This window comes from Gossypium raimondii, chromosome 6 (genome assembly GCF_025698545.1).
Source record: "Gossypium raimondii isolate GPD5lz chromosome 6, ASM2569854v1, whole genome shotgun sequence".
In the NCBI taxonomy this organism is placed as follows: Eukaryota; Viridiplantae; Streptophyta; class Magnoliopsida; order Malvales; family Malvaceae; genus Gossypium; species Gossypium raimondii.
Window position 1 is genome coordinate 3,074,248 of NC_068570.1, and position 23,481 is coordinate 3,097,728.

Sequence of the window (23,481 nt, forward strand, 5' to 3'; positions counted from 1 at the left end):
GTTAAAAATTTCAAATAAATCAAATTTAAAGAAGGGTTAAAAGTCAAGTCGAGTTTCGGACAAGTAAAAATCGACCTATTTTACCCATTGTCATCCCTAGCAAGGAGAGACTATAAAAAATAGATTTAGACTTTGTTTACCATTGAGGTTGAAAAACATTTTTCAATTCAACCCGTGATTTCAAATAAAAAATATAGTAAACATGTAGCTTTTTAAATTAAATCTTGATTTTAAATTGGTTTCAAAATTTTTTGGTTTTGGAAAAGTGTTTATCAATGAAATTATTTTTTTCATTCCTTCATTAATTTTCTACTCTATATCATGTCTAAAATAGACATTTTATATTTCAAAAATAATGGTATACACTGTCAAATTTTCGAAAACACTTTGTAACATTTTTCAACATCAATGTAAACTAACCTTACTTAATAGACTCCAAGTAAACCTGATGGGGAAAGCGAAAAATCAATGTTTTCCTTAAAAGAACTGGTATTTACTTGCTCAATTACCAGTAGTGAAGATCAGCCAATGTGAATCAACTTGCCAGCACAATCAGAGCACTTGAATATCTTGCCAATGGTGATGCTTGAAAAGAATAGGGTATTTTTTTTTCATTCAATTTAGAATCAGGCATGGTAAGCCCATCTATACAATGCTAGGGGGTTGATAGTTCTTGACATTTTGTTGTTTTTGAGAAAACAAAAACAATGAGCTGAGAAAGATGCTGGTATTGATAATACAAATGAATTGAAAACCTAGGCTTGTAGAACCAAAAATTATTTTACATTATGTGTTAAATATCCCAATTTCTGTCTCAGCTCATCATGTTATAAACTAAAAGTAAACCTACCTGCCTATCTCTGTAGTGTTACAAAAATGGTTATAAGAAGGCTGTATGTATGTTGGATGGATCATGCAGAAAGAATCATCAGAAGTATTCATCTTCATGCACTATAAAATATATGGTTGAAACTATGAGCCTATAGTTTTCATAGCATTTCCTGTCAAAAAGTGAAAAAAGAAAATGATGAAAACGGAATACAAAATGCAAGATATTTGTTGAAATAAAGTTGAGCAAATCCCTTCTTCTATTTCCTAAATTTTTGCTAAGCACAACTAACTCTTTCGAAAAAATCCTACATGCTTTAAAATTCCTTGAAATATTTTCAGAAAACTGGGTCTTGAATGCATGGAATGATATGGCTAAAATATGTCATAAGTTAAAATAGGTTAAAATATGTCATAAGTCTCTGTATTCTTCGTAAATTTAAAATTTGGTCCCTATACTTTTATTTTTAGGATTTTAGTAGTCCCTCTACTTTTTAAATTTTAAAATTCAGGTCTAACAGTTAACACTGGTAAAATTATTTTGTTAAATTCTTACAGTGTTAACAACTTGAATTTATCAAAATAATTTTAACAATGTTAACAATTAGACCTGAATTTTGAAATCCGAAAAGTAGAGAGAGAGGCTAAATTCCAAATTTGTTAATTGTACAGGGACCTATGACATATATTTAACCTTTGACATATTATATGTATAAAACCGAGTTAAACCAACGTGATATTTTATATGCCAAAAAAAATGGCAGTAGAGACCTTTCAAACAGCTATGCAACATACTTGATCAACATAGGCCACAACAACCACATTAAGCAGGCTTTTATTTTACATGCTGGAGATCAGCTTAACTAAATGCATGCAGTGGAAATAGAAGTTATGAACTGAATTAACTTAATTAAGTTAAATGAATGAAATGATTAAAAATAAACACCAGTGAGCATAATACCTGAGATCATTTTCACCAAGCAGAGCCTAATTGTCAGCCATTGCCATCCTGAATCATAGCTTAACTTGGTATCATAACTCTGGTTCTTGGATTCCGAAGAACAATTGCTTTGCGTTGAGGATTTTCTATAGAATATACAAGAAGGTTTCCATCTTTTGTCCCAGCCAAGAAGCATTCTTCTGGAGTCACTGTTAGGGATGTTATTACCTTTCCAACCCCATTATATCTTTTCACAACCTCGAGTGCGTTCATAGAGCGAACCACAACCTGTCCTTGGTCACCAGCACAAACCAAAAACTCACCACATCCACTGAGTTCAACACAGTTAAGGCGCCCATAGGATTCAGAAGAGGCAAGGTGTTTTCCATTAATAGAATAGAGGTTTAAACTGAGATCACCATCGGCATAAAGTACGATCCGTCCATGCTGAGAAGCTGCAAGTTTTGACAATGCACTGCCAGATGGGTGTTTTAAAGATCTTACATATCTTCCATCTCTCAGGGTATGGAAAACACAAGTTCCGTCTTTTGACCCACTAATAACTATGTCAAGCTCCACACTGACATACAAGCATGTAATTATATCATCATGACCACAAAGAATATGAAAGGGAGTTTCAGCAATGATACAGTCCTTACGAGGAGCTCTCTTTTCTGGGGATCTGACACGAAGAACCTCCCGCACCATCACCGTAGTGTCATAACTTCCAGTAGCAAGAATGCTTCCATCAGCTGTAACTGCAGCAGATTATCAATTTTCATTAAGACAAGAAAGACTACAAGAAGCACCACTTATAACACAGGCAGATAATTTCTAACAAAAGTTACAAAACATTTATTAAATACAGATTGCTACATCCCAACCACTCGAACAGAGCAATAGGCTCACGAACGGTAAGAACAAACCCCTCGGAGGAACCCTACAAGTCAACAGCCGAGCAAGCCCCACTCATTATCTGCCATGCCAGACTTCTATCACTACATCATACATCCTGTCCGAAGTGACACAAAGCACATTATAGTGCCACCCTACCTAGACCTATGCCATCATACCACTTGGCCACTTGACTCTAACCCACCAATAATGGTAGGACACATAACACCTCGGGACAAGTAGCTAATGGTATATAAGGCCCAGAACGCATAGATAGAAGAGATATCCCTTTCGACTCCCACTCTCTTACCCTCCTTCACCTATCATCTCCAGCCACCCAATCCGATGGCTCTCCGCCCTATATTAAACAGGGTGAACTGTACATCTCTGCTACAATCTCTGCCTTGCACCAATCCATCATCAACACAGATCATCTTTAATCAGACTCAAGACAAGATACAATTCATATCCAAGTATATTCTCTTCCTTTCCTACTTTGAAGTACAACACTCCTTACCATCAGTACTTGAATTTATTCATTTCTCGTATTGCTAACACGAACCACTTCTATGAAGAAAGGTTGACAGTGAAAGAAGAAACTGGCAAGTTTGAGCAGATTATAACTACCATTAGGAAGTTGAGGTCATATTTTCAAAGAACTTTAACATAAGTTATTCACGTAAAATGCAACTTCAGAAAAAGGTTCCAGATGACTAGGGATACTAGCTGAGATTTGTATAAAACTAAAATCAAGCTTCACATTTCTTTTTTTCGGCAAATTCAGAGTGTTCCCTAAAAGAAAAATTACCTGCAACACAGCTGACAACATCTTTGTGCTGTCGAATGCTTTGAACCATTCTTCCATCACTCAAAGATATGACCTGGAAGCTGTTTTCCCAATTACCACATGAAATTAAAAAGTTCTCGGATGGTGTTTGCATTGTTGCAAAGCATTGTGCACCAAGTTCAACATTTTCTGCTAGAGGACTCCCAATTTTACGAGGAGAAAGAATATCAGAACCAACTCCAAAGAAAGGATCCTGAGAAGTTTGAACAAAAATATATCTAAGGCAAGTTCAAGACATCCTAAAGATTCAACTTAAAAAAAGAAACAATATGGTAAAGATCTAACCTGAGAACCTGAGAAGGTGAAATTTCCACCGAATTGGAGTTGGGTTGTCAACCACATCTTAACAGATAAAGTAAGCCCCTGGTTCACAATGACAATGTTCGAGTCCAGTAATCCAACGTACAAAACAGCTGATGGTGGATTACTCATACAAGAAAGAATAGATGTCAAACTAATAGAAGCAGGTGCAAAAGATAGAGGATGAGCAATTGGAATTGGAGGCCCTCTTCTAGGGTGTCTTTTACAGAAAATCTGGATAGGCGTCTGACCAAAATTTGCAATCTGATCTTCAATTGCTGATCTCTGGAGATCATCATCCATGGTGTCCAGATCTACAGCACCTTCATAAGTTAAATAATAGAAGATATTTGCAGCCTGCAAAATCCATTAATTTTAACTGAGATCAGTTTGGATACAAAAGATAAAAGAAGAAAATTAAGATATAGTTGTTCACAGGATACCTCTACTGCTGGTTTACCACGCTGCTTGTAACCAAATATCAAATCAATCCAGTGGTGGAGATTTGAGCTAACATACTCACTTTCTAGGGCTTCTCTATTTTTACTTACGAACAATTCAGGTGAACCCTACAACAAAGCGAAAATAAGTTTTTCATCAGGACAAATTTACCTCAAATTAACAAGGATTCTTTAGCTCAACAAGTGAAGGACTCAAGGGGAGCTTAATTTGCAGAGAAAGCAAGTCTTAAACAATACAATTATGTACTTGCAGAGAATCAGATTGAGGATAAAACAAATTTGCTATGATAAGAACTATCATACAAAGCATGTAAATATATTATAAACAGAAACTGTTAGGAATAGGTTATAGAAGTCTCTATCACCTTGCCACAATTTAGATACATTATATACCTTGTAGCACAACCATCATATTTATTCCTCGGTTAAAATATGCCATAGGTCCCTCTACTCTTAACAAATTTGGAATCTAGTTTCTATAATTTTATTTTAAGGAATTTAGTCCATTTACTTTTCAGATTTCAAAATTCAGGTTCAATTGTTAACACTGCTAAAATTATTTTGTTAAATTGTTTATGTGACAATTTGAAAAAAAAACAAAAAAACTCACTTGCTAAAAATGTAACTACAAATATGACGTAATGAACTTGGATTTAACAAAATAATTTTAACAGTGTTAACATTTAGACCTGAATTTTGAAATTTGAAAAGTAGAGAGACTAAATTCCTAGAAATAAAAGTATAGGGACTAAACTTCAAATTTATGAAGAGTATAGGGACTTATGGCATGTTTTAACTTTATTCCTCCTATACAAATCCAACAACATTTCTGGCTACAAGATGATTCGCAGATTGACCAAGTAGTTTCATAAGGAAGGTCCCAACAACATAACACAATACAAAATTTCTGACTACCAGATAATCCTCAGGTTGAACAATTAGTTTCTGAAGGAGGATCCCATCATCATATAAACAATAGGACAACCATAAACTCTGAAATGTTCTTGAATCAGAAACAACCTTTTGAGAAATCAAACAGACGCTTGACAATGTCTGAAACGTGACATTCTCGAGGGGAATTCACATACCTTAGCCCAGGAAGGAAGAGAAACATCACTTATGAGTTCACCATCTTGTTTCACCCCAAGATGATAAGAGTTTGAATTGATCAGAAACTCAGGCATGTAAAAGAACTCGGGAATCAACTCCTTCACGTCACTTGTATTAGAAAGGCAATTCTTATATGTTCCTTCGATGCATTGAAAAAGACGATCTGCATGGTCAAATTTACCACCCTGATGAAAAATTGATGAATTAGTGAGGCTTGCATGCTATGAATTGACACACCAGTTAACTGATAAACAAGAAAAGGTTAGAAAACCAAATTGCATACAAGACATAATAAATGAAAATGAATATTCTTCATATGTCAGTATTTGAACCATATTTAAAGCAATCATACCTATGAAAAATACATAATCATCAGACTTTGTATGACTACTGCAATCACTTTTACTCCCTACATTTTTTGTTGGTAGAATATAGGTGAAAGAATTAATTACTGGGTTCACACAAAACTCCAGCATTTACATGCCCTTTACAAGCTAAATGCTAATAACCATTTCATAACCTTTATTCATAAATGCAATTGTTATATATATATTGAAAAACCTAAGTATGAAGTTCCATTAGCAATGGACTTTTCAAGTAATAATTTCAGATGTACTTGACTTTCCTCCATATGGAGGGAGTACTTTTCTGCTTGCTACCAGTAAAAAAAAAGGCGCATTTTACAAAGATCAAACCAAAATAAGTGCTTTTAAAACTGTTTTAGTGAGTACTCAGAACATCACTGCAACAAAGAAACAACAGATCACCGCATACTTTTGTTACCCTTTTATATTATTACTATTAGATTAGACAAGGTGCTGCTTACAGGCTTTGCATGATTAAAAAAAGATACCTGAAAATTACGGTGAAGAGATGAGAAAGGTTCCATTCGAAGGAGGTAATAAAGCACAATCCCAATGCTTGAGTAATGAGACCCATAATGGAAACTGCATTAGGAAGTAGATGCAGAGCAACACATTAGACAAATTACCTAAAGCAAAATCTATAGAAAGAAATGACAAATGTCCTCAAACTATGATTGGAGGTTACCTGGGTATATCGGGATCACAGAAGTTTTGATATCTGTCTTCAAACACCTGAATCATGAAGCAACATGTTGAGATATGTGGAATGAGAAGAGAAAGGTGATATAGAGGAATGAGCCAGAGAGAAGTGACCTCAAACCGTTTTGAGTCCAGTGCTCCAACAGGCTTGGAGAGATCCCGAAAAGTTGCTGACTTGTTAAAATCAAGAACCTCAGATGAGTAATCAGCCAAAACCCAAGGAAAGACAGGATACTGACTCAAATCATTATAAGATCTTCCTGAAAGTGTGTTGAGAATCATCAAATAGTCAAAGTTCGTTATATCCCTTCTCTTCCATCTCTCTCTAGCAGTTTCTGCCATTTCCACTGCCACACGTCTATCAACAAATGAAATAATGCCACTCTTGTCCCTACTACTTCCTCTGGGAAACAACAGCTCATTTCTGGTAGAAACTATCAGGGTTCCAATCTCTTTTGCATTCTTTTGTGAAGCAAAGTTTATAAATATGGGAGCCATAGAATCACTGAAGAAAATCTCAACTGCATTGTATCTAAGCAAATACCGAGTCCAATGAACAGCTTTTATCTATGGCCAGCAAAGCAAACAAGAAGATATCAAAATGGAGTAAGCATACAAACAATACAGCTAAAGAAAAATTAATGGTTCCCTACCTTGCTAATATTCCATCTCCGATGACGCTTAACTGTTCGTAATTCCTTCTTATGCAAATCTTCTGCCTCCATATTGTCAGGAGAAGTCCCCTTCTCAGAAAACATACCAAGATGGAAGGACCAATGAAAAGACTTTGGCTTGTGATCAGCCCTTGCGGACTCGGAAAGGCTTGACTCATTCAAGTTCTTGAAAACTGAAGACCCCACAGTACCTTCAACCAAAAATTCACCAAAGAAATGCAAAACATCTTTCATGACTGCCAATCGACCTGCCAGTTTTCTTTTTGGGGCTACAAGCACACATGGAACTGACCTAAGAACCTGCACATCAAACCACAAATTACCAATGAAGTAACTTCAGATGTTTTAATGAGAAGAAACATAGCTTGCTTGTTCCGGTGATACAGATAACATATACCTCACTAGTTTCTGTTTCTTGAGAAGGTGATGAAAGCTCTTTTCTATCTGGCACAATGTCAATCTGATCACTACTGCTTTTAATAATTTCTGCACTGTGAATGTCAGAAGGATCATCAGGTCCAGCACCACTCTCAGCAGGTTCTGAGCTGCCGTCATCAGTTATCCTGTGTACTCCTTTGAGCAGAAACTTCTTCATTTGTTCAGGAATATGCCCCACAAAACTTGGCTTGCTCTCGCTATTTGGCAGAGTAGCTTCATTACAAGGAGAAGTGGAAGGAGGATGACACAACTTTTCATCAAAATGATAATTCCGCCTTAACTTTGGTCTACGCCGCCGTATATCTTCGGTCTTATCAAGTTTCCAATGTATCACAGCACCATTAGGAAATGGATTAGCAGACCACGGGCCCCTTTCATCGATTAAAGTACGAAACATGTGCATCCATTTTTCCTGTCCAAAAAAAAAATATTATTTACATACATATGAGCACAAAATCCAATATAATTAATTCATGGAAGAACAGCAAAAGAAACAAAGACAGAGACAATTAAAGAAGTGAAGGACCAAAAGAAAGGCAAGTTCTACAACAGAAAAACTTTTAGCATACAGCAACATTTTGCTGCTCCTCCTCATGGGCAAGAAGGAATGCAGCCCTTCTGCTCTCATCTGAAGCAAGAATACTGCGTAAGCTACTTTGTATCTCGTCTTCAAATGTCTTCTGGGTATTAATTTCTAAAGAGGAATTTTCATCCATTTTAGCACGAAGCTCCTGCAAGTGTCTGCTGCGGTCAGATTCCAACATCTTCACATACTTGGACTCATCAGTAACCTGAAATGAGAAAGTAGAGGACTGAATGGTGGATAACCAGCAAAACATTCATGGAAGTTCCTAAGCCCTAAGCCCAGGAGATGACAAGTTTGAAATTTAGAACAAACCGCAGAAAGCACTCGATCCTTCTGAATTAGATTGTGCAAGGAGCCCGTTTCTCTTGAGAGGCTGCTTGTATTGAATAAGTCATCCCTACCAATCATGCTAGTAGCAAGCATTGACTTCCCAGAGTTTACAGTTTCTCGAATCACATGTGCTATAACATGAAAACGAGCACCATCATCCAACTTTCCATACCGGGATCGTACAAGAAGCAAAGACCTGAGCACAATGTTATAAGGCAAGAAAAAATTACTAATCTATATCCTTCCCCAAAACTAATATAACCAGTTGTATAACAAAAAATTTGGAGACTTGGGGCATATGGTAAACACTAATACCAGATGAAGAGTTGCAGTCTACTCTTGCTTTGCTCATCATCAGTGCCCAAAAAGGAAGGCAGAAGTGAGATGAACTGTTGGACACAGCGTGATGCTCTTTCTAGGGAAGCTCTGCAGAGATATATGATTAATAGTCGAAATACAATTCTTGGACACCTTTCCCCCCTCAAAGCCATGGCTTTATCAGCAACTTTGTTTTGTTTTCCACTCAATGCATTGCCAAAGCCCCCGGATATAACAACAGCAGCCATTTCTGTGGCAGGGATATTAAGAGATTCTACCAAGTCACGTGCTCTTTGGCCAAAAGATGGACCAACTGATACTGTAATTCTAGGCAGCATCTTGCTTGGACCCTTCCCATTCATCTCACTAATAACAATCCATAAGTTGTCAAATAAGTTCCACCACTTATCATTAATTATATCATCTTCACTTGTTATTGATTCCTCAGAAGCCAATGCGTTTCTGACAATGAAAAAGATTCACACAAAATACTAAGTTATTTATCACTGGACATCTTATATACCCACATGATGATGTATTCAATTCTCAGGCTCACAGAAAAAAATAATTCAAACACAATTTTTTGATGGTGCAACTTAAAGATAAGCAGCAACTGCTTTGCCAATAATCGATACATGTGAAATCATGAATTCTACATCTTAGCATGAAATATGAATATTCAACTTTAATGAAACTGAGGCCAACTTGATATTCCTTATTCTGTTTGAGATATTGTAGATGCCATTTGTGCAAAAGAACAAAATGCCAAGTGATAGCACCCTAGATCATCTCAACTAAAGCACAAACAAATGATATAAAATATATCAGTTCCAGGGGCAAAGAATGAAACCAAGCTAGCAGTACCCAGACACTTTGTCATCAAATTCTCCTCGCAAGACCTCATGCAACAAAGTGGTATAATCTTTCTGGCCTTCTACCATTAAAGAATCCAGAAAAGACTCCGAACTAATAGCTGGAAACTGTAAGAAATAGAGATATCAAATTAACGTCATACTTAAGTGGACTAGCAAACTTCTCTAGCCTAAAATATTTATATAAGAATAGATGTAATGCAGTCAAATTCTTGAGTAAAATAATACCAGAAGTTTAATTCCAGCTTCAGATATAAGCATCTCATCAACCAGTCGCAGAAAGTATAATGTGTTGTCACGACAAGGCTGTGAACTAAAAATATTCTCCTCAGAAGATAAATCTACTAGCCTTTGAATCAAGTTGTCATATATGTCATAAAGCAAGTCTTGGCATGATATGCCACCCTAACAATGACAGAAATCAAAGTAAATTATCCATCAATGGCTAAAAAAAATCATTAAGTAGATTAAAAGAAATACACTTTGTAGCATGGCAAGAAAATTTGACATACTTGCTCACAATGAACAAGAAGAAAATTTACAGTTTCCTCTAATCTTTGCCAGCCACTTTTTACAAATTGTATGTAATGACAAAGCACAACAGAGAAAACCTTCATCACAAGATTTTTCTCATTTGCCTCATAGTCACCACAATATCTTGAATCAGGCCTATAGGGTTTTACAATGTCAAGTGTCACAGAAGCTGTTAACCAAGCATTCCAACCATATTCCTATCGCGAAGTTTGAATAATTAGAAACACTTTTAAAAGAAGATACTGAACAGAAAAGTATGAATAATTAATTGTATGCAGTACCATTAATGCCTCTATATTCAAAGTATTTGAATCAAGAAGTTCAAGTAGATCACTAATTATTTTCATTCTTGCAGAAGCATCTTTGCAACCAGATAGGAATCTGAAAATCAGAACCAACATCTGAGGAAGGAAAAAATGAGAATTTTTGCCTCTGCTTCTCTGCTTGTCCGTTGTACTATTTTTCTGTAACACCTGTAAACAAACAATTTCAAGGAATAGCTAGAACATACTCAACTAATAGAAAAATGAGGAGAAATTTCCATGATTGGTCTATCACCTCTTTGAGGCTAGCACCACCTAGAAGAACATCAAACAAGGTTGCACACAAATTATCCGTCTGTGGGAATTTAAACAACCTGTCAGATATAACTGAGAAGAGTGGTTGCAACCTTGAGCTGACTTTCTTGTTGTTTTCTGAAAGAGGTTTTGTTCTTCCAACTGCAAGATTGAAAAACCTTGTCGCCTTTTTCTCCGATGGGAAACCAACCAAAAGTCTTCCTATAAATTGCAAGCTGAGCAACCTGATAGGTTCATATTCCCTATATGAAACAAAATTGGAGGGTCACTATAAGACTTTAATTCTTAGCCATTGATTTAAAACAGACCATGTTTACTGTTTCACATCAAAGCAATTCCAGCCATTCAGAAGAAGGAAACACGTTAATTAATGAAACTATAAGCTTAGCTATCAGAATACAAAATACTTAATCAAGCACTTGCCCAGAAACTTGAACATTTTCTGCAACTGCATACTCTTCTAATCAGCAGTAGGAACAAACAAAAATAGTTAAAATTTTTCAACAAAATTGCAGTACACAATAGCGTCACCACATAGTGGAAAAACAGAAACATATCAAACAGGACATTGTCTCTCATGCCAAAAGTTTGCACATTTAACTCTTAATGCTGAAGGCATACCTCTGTAGCAGATTGACAAAAATGCGACAGCCACCTATCAGATTTACTTGTTCAAGGAAGGACATAAGTAATGGTTTTTGAGAAACAGCACGTATAACCATATTTAAAATATCCTCAATGCACGTCATATCATGGCTTGTTTCAAAAAAAGCTATAAGAGCTTTTATATCAGCTGGTGCAATGCTTTGCCTGCATACAACAGTTTTGTACCCAGTAAAAATAATGTCTTATATGTGTCGATTAAATTACCGTACATCAGGCAACACCAGATGCTCTCACCCAGTTGAGACATATACCTGAGGCTCATTTCACCAAGACTTAATAAAAGAAGACGAATTTTTTGTATTTCTTCTCTACTAGGTCTTTCTCCAATAACTTGTTTAGTAATAGGATGTAAAAGAGGTTGGCCTCCAATTGCAAACCGAGATTTCACATTATCCCAATAGCACTGCCGTATTATGTCAATAACACGAGGGAACTGGCACAAACTTTTAAGCAGCCTCGGATCATTATCAAACTGTTCAATGAGAAACATGTACAGTTCACGTTGCACCTTGTAAACTGTGTACATCCAGGTAAGGGGATTAAGAAAAATAGAAGATATGATTTCTTCTATGAGCAGCTCTGCCAATCCTAAAGAGGAAACTGGAAACATCAAAAGATGTATGATACATTCTTAAATGGTTGTGAAAAGAACTACAAAATCATAAAACTATAGGGTTCATCATGCATACCACAGGAAGATAAAACATTAAACAAATTCTTCAATGCAGAGAGAGTTTCCATATTGAGTTGCTGAGGTGGAACTGATTGCAATAAAAATCCCAGTATTGAAAATCCAGAAAGAAGATGCATCTGTTGTTGATTTGCTAAGTTCTCATCTAAGACAGAAGCAACAAGCTCAATAACTTCAGCGGTCAAACGCTCTTTTGCAACTGGGAGGACTAGAGTGCTTTCTAAAACTTGAATTTCATCATTTTCATATCTATCAGACTGAGATATAAGAGGGAAAAACACAGAAACACCTCCAACACAGTAAATTATCTCTTTGAACAAGCGCCGGGAACATAACTGTGTACCAACCTTTATAGTTGCTTCAAATAAATTCTTATCCAATGCATGATCCAATACAGGTGAAACATTAAACAATTTCTTGCCATCACTTGCCTGAAAACAGAAGTCGATATTTAGGGTTCTGCTATATACAAAAGCAGATTACCTTTAAGACAAATGTGTGTATGCATGCATGTGCCCAAAAGGTAGAGATAAAGAACCTGTGCATTGAGCCCAAACACAATTTTTGATGCAAGACCATCTTTTGCTTCAAGAATTCCACTAGGCAATGGGTTACCCCCAAATGCAGTAGCTTCATTATCCAGGAAGGAATACATGTAGCTCGGTCCAAGGGAATGTACAGCCTTAACTTGCTCAGAGGAAATGACATCAGCAAACAAATAAAGTGGACCGATCTGACCAAAAAAAGGCAAAAAATCCGGGTTGGAGTTCCGTGTATTATCTTCACTTTGAGGCCATACCATTTTTGTACCAATGGAGCAGTTAGTCAATAATTCACTGACTTTTGCATATCTGAGGCATGAATATGATGGTCAGGGAACTTACCGGGTTGACTAACTATGTACACTTGAAAAATGTTTTAATGATAAAAAAAGAATACGAACTGAGAATGATTAAAGGTGGCATGTTACCTGCATCTTTCAGAAGATACAAGATTGCCATCAAGATAACATCTAAATAGGCTACCCCCAGAAAATGCTCTTCCAATGGTATGAGTAATACAAAGAAAGTGCCATTTCCTCTTGACTAGATTAACATGTGTCTGAATAGAATATTGTTTCAGATTGATAGACTGTGAAGGACATGAGAAGTACATCAGTAATAATAATAATAATACTCACTTGATAACCATGTAACTAAAAAAATGATGTAGTAATGAACTTGAATTTAACAAAAATAATTTTAACAGTGTTAACAGTTAGGCCTAGAGGGACATATGGCATATTTCAACCGAGAATATGAATTAAGCTTTGGAAGAACCTTTCTAGAAACAAACATATAACACATCTTTTACCTTATATATAAGCTTATCTTTTGCTACTGCTGCTAAGAACCCTCTTCTATTTTCAGTGAAGAACTTGAAAAGCCCCATTGTTCCATTCTTGGGTAAGTCCTCCACCCTAAGCCAACATGAAAAAGAAAAACCCTTGTACAGAGGCCAATGCACAGGTGTTTTAATTATGATTCCCTACAAATATATATATAGGAATGTAAATATCAGTTACAAATTAGTCAAGTGACACAATAATTGAATGCAAAAGGTTCCAAAAGGACTTGTAACAATATGAATATCAGAAGAAATCGTAAGGGCTTACAGAGTCATTTCCATTGAGATCAAAGAAGCTAGTTGGTCCTTTCTCATTTAACATTGATAAAACAGTAGTCAACAATAATGAGCAGTATTGCAGTTGAGTCCCCACTTTCTCACTTCGAAGGAGAGCGAAAATCTTGCGAATATCCTTCCCGGATATGCTATAACCACCGATAACCTGAATCAATTGCGCAATTTTCAAAATGATACTGTCATCACCTTCTTGGACAAACCAGTCAAGAAGAAAATTAAGCATTCCTGCCACGACACACGAAGCTCGATTGGAAAGGGAATCCCTAACCAGCTGTTGAAACACACCGAGACCATAATGCCGCAAAGATTCACTGCTCTGGGCAATCACAAAATAGCAAGTAATGACATCAAATTTAAACAAACTACAGCTTATATATAGTAAGAATCATCTATAAATAGGAAATTTAGTAACTATCACATACAGAAGAAACAAGCAAGAAAAATGAGTTACTAACCTTCTGTAGGACACTCAAATACAGTATGATCACATCTTCATTCTGAATTGAAGGACCAAAGAAACACATGTGAGAAGAAAAAACAGTGGCACCATGAGGAAAATGACAAAAAAGACTACAAAATTAGTTCACATGGTCAGACAATAGGGATGTAACTACCTGTTAATGCTATGAGCTATCTGCTAAAGCCAAAAGACCAGCAGGAGGATTGGACAAAAATATTAAATTCAAAAAATAGATGAGTCCGAACTTGAACATCCAAGACCTGAACTTGGTACGGTGCTTTTAATAAAATTTATAGTGTTTTATATTATATTATTTAATTTATAATATATATAAAAATAAAATTTATAGTAATATATAATACTACTTCAAATTAAACACTAAAAATGTTCAAGATGATTATATATAAAAATTTAATAAATATATCTTTATTAAACATTAAATTAAAAATAATTTAATTTTTTTTAAAAAATAATGAGTGGGCTTAAAAAATTTAGGTTGAGTCGGACTTGAACAAATATAAAATGTGTTAATATTATGCTGAAGCTTGACGTGAAACTAGCTCGACCCATAAACATCTTTAGATCTAAGAATGTATCAAAGAAACATTCCAGACAAATAAAATCACACCTTTATATGAGGGTTGTCTTTTATATCAAAATTTCCATCAACTAGCATATCAAGAAGTGCATTCAAAAGTGCTTCACTTGGATGCCATTGACAAAAGTCTAATAGCAAACTTTGCAATGTCTGATAACCCTTGCCAACAAGAGCTCTAAAAGCTTCCTGTAAAGATAAATAAATATAAAAATGCACCATAAAATGAGAATAATAGAAGAATTCCAAATGCATCATTACATATGGTAAAGCAAACTAGACCTTGTGAATGGATAAGCATAAATAAAAGTCCTTTACCAAGAAAGATCACTTTCTTTGCACCCTTAAGGAAAAGCATAGATAAAGGATTGGTTAAATTTTGCTATTAGTCCTTGTATTTTGCAAAAATTCTGGATTTAGCTCATGTACTTTAATTTAGTCATTTTACTCTTTAAATTTTAAAATTTCACTTCTCACCAAATTATAACTATCAAATTTATAAAATTAAGTTCTACTATTTTCAAAATCGATGCAATAAATATATTATTATACATGAAATGTCATGCCCGCTTATAATTTCCATATATTACTCATTACTAATCTAGTTAATGGATCAACGATTGTCATTTGTGTCAAGATTGGAATTTCAAATTTTGAAAAGTATAAGGACTTAGAATGATCCAATTGAAAATATGAACTAAATCTACAAGCATATACATAGTACATAACTAATAATTAAATAACGAATTTAACTACTACTATTTAGGTCATGACTAAAATTTCAAAATTCAAAAGGTACATACACTAAAATTGATCACTTCAAAAGTACAAAGACTAAATCTGCAACTTTCACTAAGTACAATGACTAATAACAGAATTTAACCTAAAGCATTCAATTATTCCAAAAAAAAAAAAACTAACCAACACGGAAACAAATAAAACAAAAAAATGAAAAGAAAATTACCTTTGAGACATCATTCCTTGCAAGCAAAGAGGTAAGAGTTTGTAAGACAACCAAAACCAACATCTCTCCACGTGCTTCATCAAGAGTGCCATTCAATAAAGAGACAACATGCAAAAAGCATCCTCCATCTCTAAATAAAGCTTGGTAATGCTGATACAAACATCAAATTTGTAAGACAAATTCAATTGCCAAGATGCCAAAGGGACACGCGACTTTTAGGGTATGCTTGGTTGGATGAAAAAGTGAAGTTATGGAAAGAAAAAATGAAAAAGCGAAAAGGAACTAAATCTTAAAGTATGTTTGATAGGGAAGAAAAGTAAGAGGAAAGAAAATAGGAAAAATTATCATTTTTCATCCTAATGCATAAAAACCAATCATTCCAAATTAGAATGATGAGAAGGGGGAAAATGAAAGAACTGTATCTTAGTTCAAAATTATATATTTTTCAAATGTTTTATTTTTTTCTTTTATTTTTTAACCCTACCAAGCAATGAATGAAAAGAAAATTAGTTTCTTTCAAATTACCAAGTACTATAGAAAGAAAAATTATATTTTTCATTTTTCTATTTTTCTACCCTTTCAATTTTCCACTAAACTTTACCAAACAAATCCTAATAGTAAAGTGAAAAGAAAATGGAAAACTGAAATATGAGCATCACGAAAGTGAGCACAGGGAATATACCACTAGATCAGTCTGGAGTATATCCATCATTCCATTCAACAGATTAATAGACAGTTCAGCAAATCTTTTCTCCTTTTCCTTTATAAGATTGAAGGTCTCTAAATATTTTGAGCATACATATAACATTGCTTTACGATCTTCTCCTGCTAGTGATACAACCTAAACAAATGGGAAAAAAAGAGGAACAAGTCTATTTATTAAGGAGTTAATAAGATAAAAGTACCGGGTAAACCCCTGTATTAGGAGTTAGATTGCAGTTTACTATTTTTATTCAAAAAATGAGCAAATTAATTCCTGTATGTAAGATGAAAGAGCAGATTGACCATTCTGTTAAAAATTCCATCCATTTTTACTATTAAGTACCAATTTAGTTGATGGAACAGCCAGATAATGACACTTGACATGTCACATGTACCTCATGCTGACATAAAAGAATTGATTCAAGCAAAATGGATGGAACTTTTACCAGAAGAAATGGATGAAATTTTTGACATGGAGGGACTAATTTAAGCAATCGGATAGTAATACATCACTCAACAGTAGAAGTAGATGAAACTTTTAACAAGACCAATTTGCTTTTTGATCTAAAGTACAAGGATCAAGTTGCCCATTTTTCTAGTAGAGAAAGAAAAATGTAATTTGACCCCTAGGGGCCTCTATGGTACTTGATAATGATAATAATAACCAAAAAAATAAAATATTTACAACAGCATCGAAAACATACCTTCAAGAGGTCAAGAATGTATTTAAGAACATGATTTTTATAGCCTTCTTCCCAAAACAATTCAAACAAACAGTCAATGCAGGTAGAATCATGCAAAATTAAACTCTTAGCATCATCTGCTACTGAGAAAAATTCCTTAAAGATTTCCATGCATGTTTCCGTGCCTTCAATTATGAATATCTCACGTGAATCAAATCTTTGGAGACCATTAGACGGAAACCCTTCCAAATAATTATTATCAGTCACAAGGCTAATGTTGGTTGACTGTTTTGATTCTTGGGCCAAAATGCAAGCAACTTTAAGAACCCTGGAAACTGCATTGAGTGAGTTAAAGGAAGCAATAGTTTTCTCAACTGATTGCTGTAATATCTGAAGCAGACTTTTTGCGAGAACACTGGCAATCTCAGGGTTACAAGCACATTGTTCAAGAGCCTTTATTAAAGCAGACAATTCAGGCTGTCACAACATATAGTGAGGAAGTTAACAGTTAAACAAACTCAGAAGCACAAAAATACAACCTTTAGGTAAAAGTATTATGGAGGCTCTTTCACTAAGAGTCAGATTGCATTTTGCCCCATTTATTCAGAAAAATAGACAAATTAGTCGTTATATGTTAGATCCAAGGGTAAATTGGATGTTAGATCTAAGAGTAAATTGATCTTTTCTATTAAAAATTTCATCCATCTCTATTGTTGAAAACGGGTTTGGCTCACAAAATAACTATACAGTTATGCATGACGTGCCAAGTGTACCTCATTCTGACATACATGAGTCAATTTTTAATAGTAGAAAGGGATCGAATTTTAATAGAATAACCAGTTTGTTTTTTTATTTAACATACAGGGACTGATTTGTCTATTCTTTTAGTAGAGGGAGCAAAATGTAATCTGGCTCCTAATACAACGACCTCCATGGTACTTTTACCGACCCTTTACAACCTAATCAAGAATAAATCATTTATATGTTACTGCTAGAAGTGTAAAACAAACTGGAACATTCATAGCATAACACATACAAGCACATATATGCAATGAAATTAAAGGGTAAATAAACATTTTGGTACCTGAACTTGGCTTTGAGATTCTAATTGGTACTATAAAGGGATTTTTTTTGTCCAGTAAAGCACTTGAACTTGGCTTTAAGGTTCAATTTGGTACCTAAAATTTAATTTTGTCCGACTAGGTACCTGAACTTGTTTCTTGGTTCAAATTTGTACCTGAACTTATTTGAATCAATTTAAACTATGAACTCAAGTTCAGGTACTAATTCGAATCAAAAAGCCAAGTTTGGGTACTTAATTGGACCAAAAAAACCTTAGGAACCAATTTAAACATTGAAGCCAAGTTAAAGTACCAAAATGTATATTTACCCAAAATTAAACAATGAGTCAAACATCCAAATCATACTTCAATTAATACATAACCATATGATAGGTATAAATTTAAATATTTACAATTTATATAACAAGGGCTAACTAGTAACTAGCTAAGAAATTATTTTTTTCATGAATGAAGTGCAATGAAGATCAATTGTTTCATAAATAATACCTTAGATATGACAACGACTTACCAAGTTATTGAGACTCCCATTAGATGTTGCTGCTAACTCCACAAAAGTTATCACTTCTCTTTGAATAGTTCCAACCCCATTATCCTTTAATTGAACAACATTGCTCCAACAAGAAGAGTACTTTTCAAGCTTTTCTAGAGACCCTTCATTGTATGTACTAATCTCTTTAAAAGGTTCCTCGGAAGCTGATCCTAAATAGAAAAAATTCTCAGAGAAGATAAGGTCCCATATTCCGGCTTTGCGAAACACTTCAAGCAATGTAGGTGAAGAAGTAAGAATCTTTTTGAAGGCCTTGAGAACACAATGTTGCAAGGTATTGATGAAGACCCTTCAAGAAAAAGAAACAATGTGAAAGGTTATAGACTAGGAGATGAAAATAATGCTAAAAGAAGAATAGAAGGTTAAAATATGCTATAAGTCCTTGTACTCTTTGTTTCTAGAAATCTAGTCTCCATACTTTTCAGATTTCAAAATTCAAGTCCAACTTTAGTACTGTTAATTTTTTTATTGAAGTCAAGTTCATTACAATGTCAACAAATTTAACAAAACAGTACTAATGATTGAACCTAAATTTTGAAATTTGAAATTTGAAAAAGTACAATAACTAAATTCTAAAATTTTGAAAAGTATAAGAACTTATGACGTATTTTAACGAAAACAAAATCATCGCTCGCAAGAGTCTGCATGTTGCTTAATACCCAGGGACGAAGCCAGAAATTTTACTTTAGGGGAGGGGGGGCTAAGATAAAATTAAAAAAAATTGGAAGAGCCAAAACTAAAAATTTTGTGTTAAAATGACTTAAATTGATTAATTAATTTCTTCAAGGGGGCGTAAATGCAAATTTTTCATTTATTTAAAGAGTCAAAAGAGATTAATTAAAATATCCAATTCACGAAAGCCTGAAAAGGCAATCATACCATTCAACCAAGGATCTGCCCGCCCCTTTGGCTACGCCCCTGTTAATACCGCAATAGAACTACAATAGAAAAAAAAAACACAGAGAAACCTTACCATAAATGTCTTGGAAGTTCATTTTTATATGCACACGTCTTGATGGATGGGAAAACTACAAGCAAAACCTTTATGACCCATTTAATTGAAAGTTCACCATAAATTGAAGAAATTTGTTCATGATGAGATTTAACATCTTCTGGAGCAAGAAGGAATGAGCAAAGGGCTTTGCTTAGCTTCACAATACAGTCATTCCAAAGCTGAATACAAGAAGCCTTGTCAATTAAAGGAATAGAAGGCTCCATCAATGAACTATTAGCATTATCCTCATTTGTTAAGTATAAAATGGCTGCTTGGTTGCCGTCTTGTTGCATAAAAGAATCCTTCATTTGTTGCTTGTACTCTTGAAGCATGAAAGCAGGTGAACAAAAGCCATTTGCAAATTTATGGACTCTTTCATTTTCACATAGGAATTGTAGGTTACTCACATTCTCAAAGCTGATTACTTGTTAAGGTCATTAATATGCGTTTCATGCACAACTGATAACACAAAAAGGTGAAAGTACCTAAGAGATACTATATCAAATTAGTCTTTGTTATTAAATGGATTAACTTAATCCCTATACTATTAAAAAATAAAATAAGTCTAAATTATAACAAAGTTAACATTTGTTGTATAAAAAAAATCTTGATTTTTTTTTCCAGTTCTAGTTCAATTCCAGATAAAAGACATCATTTGTTGAACCAAAAAATTTAAAATATTAACTTTATTAAAAATAAATGATATTTTTAAACAGTAAATGTTAACTCTATTCTAATTTGGTCTTATTCGATACTTTTAAATAGTACAGGATTACACATTTAATAATACTGAAGCTAATTTGATACAATTTCTATAATACAAGAATCTCCTAGATACTTTCACCATAAGATACTCTTTACAAAACTTTGGAGGAATCACAAAAACAAAATAGGTGTGCTGTATATTACTGCACTAAACATAAGATTTAAGATAGTATAGCATGGTAGCAAATATGCACTTACCTAAGATATAATTGTATCTTCAAGAAGTGATATTATTCCAATTAGCATTCAAAAGATTAAGAAATTTCATTTTTCACACAGAAACAAGTAAAGCATTAACTTGCAAACAACAAAACCACACAAGATTTTGAATACAAGAGAAATGGTATATAGGATACACGGCTTCCCTAAGAACTTCTAATGAAAGAACATGGAGCTCAAAAATTTTCAACAATGTACTTTTTTCTCTGCATATAAGTTAACCGCCAGAATAAAAGATCAAGAAAGAGAAGTAGAAATAAAATATTCCGCTAAAATTCCAAGATTTAAATGCAGAGTGCTTTAAATAATGGTTAAAATCCACTCCATTATTTTCTCATCCATTGTTATTCAATACAATAATCATCACCATTTAAATGTGTAGGACCCATGTGAGATCCATCTATAAAATGTAAAAATCAACTTGTGAATGGCGATTAAACACGTATTGAACATTTATGAATGAAAAAAAGTAATGGAATGGAGCAAAACCCTTTAATAGAGAGTAGAAATCTAATGCAAAATAAACTAATTGTACAATATAAATATGTGGAAATTTGGGGTTCTTATTCCAAGATTATTGGGATTTTGATAGACTAAACTGAAGGGATTTGGTTGACTAAATTGGAGAACTGTGTACAGCTAAATAGGAGGTGCACAGCTATTACATTCTTATGATTTTTCTTAATGGTATCAAAGCCATTTGGCTTTTTTAATTTAAGATTTTACCCATGTTTTGCCTTTGTTTGTTCAATTTGAAACAATTGACTGATACAATCCATTGCCCAAAAAAGTGTTGTTATGTTGAGCATTGGCAAGATTATCTGTTTTGAAGCCTCATACCACATGGCAGGTAATGCATCATTTTTACAAGAATGCAACCCTTGTCACGAGAATTATAAAGTCAAAATTGTCAATTGGTCACTTTCATAAGTCATTGGCAATGGGAATATGATCATGTCCAACACATTAGTACTTCAATCTATCCTTTTGTTTCCAAAGTTAACATGCAACTTGCTGTGAATTAGTAAACATACTAAAGATTAAAAGTGGGGTTTTTTTATTAAAATATTATAAAATAATAAATAAAAAAATCAAAATAATATACAAAAAAGTTTATTTACCAAAATAATACAAAAAAAAGACAGCTGAATGGAGGGTCTGCCACAGGCGGCACCAATGGTGCACAATGGCGAAGCTGCACTAACATGTTAAATATTTAAACCATTTGTTCATATTTTTTTCTCGAATTTTATTACTTTAAAAAATATACTATTTTATAATTTTATTATTTTACATTATTTTAGTAGATTATGTTTGAAATGTATTCATTTAGTGTGTTTTTTATTTAAATTTAAAAAAAAACCCTTATTTCGGCCCTTTGTTCGTATTTTTCTCGGATTTTATTATTTTAAAAATATACTATTTTATAATTTTATTATTTTAAATTATTTTAGTACATTATGTTTTTGAAATTAAAAAATTAATTTATTGTGTATTTTTTAAATAAATTAAAAAAATTTTCTTATTTTATTACCCTTTGTTAGTTCATTATATTTTTTTGTATTCATTTAATTTTATTATTTTAAAAATATACTATTTTTTCTAATTTTATTATTTTACATTATTTTAGTATATTATATTTGAAATGTATTCATTTAGTGTGTTTTTTTTGAAAGTAATAAAATCCGGAAAAAATACTTAACAAAGGGTTAAATAAGTATTTTTTCCCGATTTATTTAAAAAAACACTAAATGAATTTATTTCAAACATAATGTACTAAAATAATGTAAAATAATAAAATTAGAAAATATTATGTGTTTTTTTTAAAAGTAATAAAATCAAGGAAAAAAATAATAACAAAGGCCAAAATAAGAGTTTTTTCAAATTTATTTAAAAACACAGTAAATTAATACATTTCAAACATAATGTACTAAAATAGTGTAAAATAATAAAATATAAAAATAATATATTTTATTGAAAGTAATAAAATCTGGAAAAAATACTAACAAAGGGTCAAATAAGGATTTTAAAAATTTATTTAAAAACACACTAAATGAATACATTTCAAACATAATGTACTAAAATAATGTAAAATTAGAAAATTAGAAAATAATATATTTTATTGAAAGTAATAAAACTGGAAAAAAATATGAAAAAGGACCGAAATAAGGATTTTTTAAAATTTATTTAAAAATACACTAAATGAATACATTTCAAACATAATGTACTAAAATAATATAAAATAATAAAATTAGAAAATAGTATATTTTTTAAAGTAATAAAATTCGGGAAAAAATACGAACAAATAGTCAAATAAGGGTTTTTTAATTTATTTAAAAAAGTAAATTAATACATTTCAAGCATAATGTACTAAAATAATGTAAAATAATAAAATTAGAAAATAGTATTTTTTTAAAGTAATAAAATCCCGGAAAAAAATACGAACAAAGGGCCGAAATAAGAGTTTTTTTAATTTAAATAAAAAAACACACTAAATGAATACATTTTAAACATAATCTATTAAAATAATGTAAAATAATAAAATTAGAAAAAAAGTGTACTGCTAGGTTTTCCTCCCATTGCTTATTTTAGGATTTGGATTCGAGGAAGGCGATTGGCATTACTAAGGAAGTTGGAGATCTCTACCAAATTAGGG

The 23,481-nt window shown here is 33.1% G+C and overlaps 1 protein-coding gene across 6 annotated transcripts; it reads right to left on the bottom strand.

Annotated features, from left to right (window-relative positions):
* Positions 1–583: 583 nt before the first annotated feature.
* LOC105773530 (BEACH domain-containing protein B) lies at positions 584–14,533 on the bottom strand. Of its 6 annotated transcripts, none has more exons than XM_052632348.1 (28): positions 14,429–14,533; positions 14,270–14,311; positions 13,786–14,130; positions 13,485–13,658; positions 13,102–13,262; positions 12,670–12,982; positions 12,130–12,562; positions 11,692–12,028; positions 11,396–11,584; positions 10,755–11,016; positions 10,478–10,669; positions 10,175–10,393; positions 9,891–10,067; positions 9,655–9,770; positions 8,788–9,252; positions 8,455–8,668; positions 8,126–8,347; positions 7,516–7,968; positions 7,098–7,418; positions 6,559–7,011; positions 6,431–6,477; positions 6,234–6,327; positions 5,359–5,565; positions 4,253–4,378; positions 3,795–4,166; positions 3,471–3,702; positions 1,790–2,526; positions 584–1,001 (listed from the first exon to the last, which is right to left on the bottom strand). In XM_052632348.1, exons 3-27 carry the CDS (start codon positions 14,035–14,037, stop codon positions 1,850–1,852), a joined length of 6,708 nt encoding a protein of 2,235 aa, XP_052488308.1. In that variant the 5' UTR covers positions 14,038–14,130; positions 14,270–14,311; positions 14,429–14,533; the 3' UTR covers positions 584–1,001; positions 1,790–1,849. The 6 variants fall into 6 exon arrangements, with proteins under 6 accessions (XP_052488308.1, XP_052488309.1, XP_052488307.1 ...); XM_052632349.1 differs by having other exon boundaries at positions 13,786–14,125; positions 14,429–14,492; XM_052632347.1 differs by lacking the exon at positions 14,429–14,533 and having other exon boundaries at positions 14,270–14,407.
* Between the last annotated feature and the right edge of the window lie 8,948 nt (positions 14,534–23,481).

Coding starts and splice junctions, on each gene's coding strand:
- LOC105773530 (XM_052632347.1), bottom strand. CDS start 14,338: ATGTGTTTCTTTGGTCCTTCAATTCAGAATGAAGATGTGATCATACTG. Junction 12,983..13,101: donor GTATCTTCTGAAAGATGCAG/GTAACATGCCAC, acceptor TTCATGCCTCAG/ATATGCAAAAGTCAGTGAAT. Junction 10,068..10,174: donor TTCTTGTTCATTGTGAGCAA/GTATGTCAAATT, acceptor TGTCATTGTTAG/GGTGGCATATCATGCCAAGA.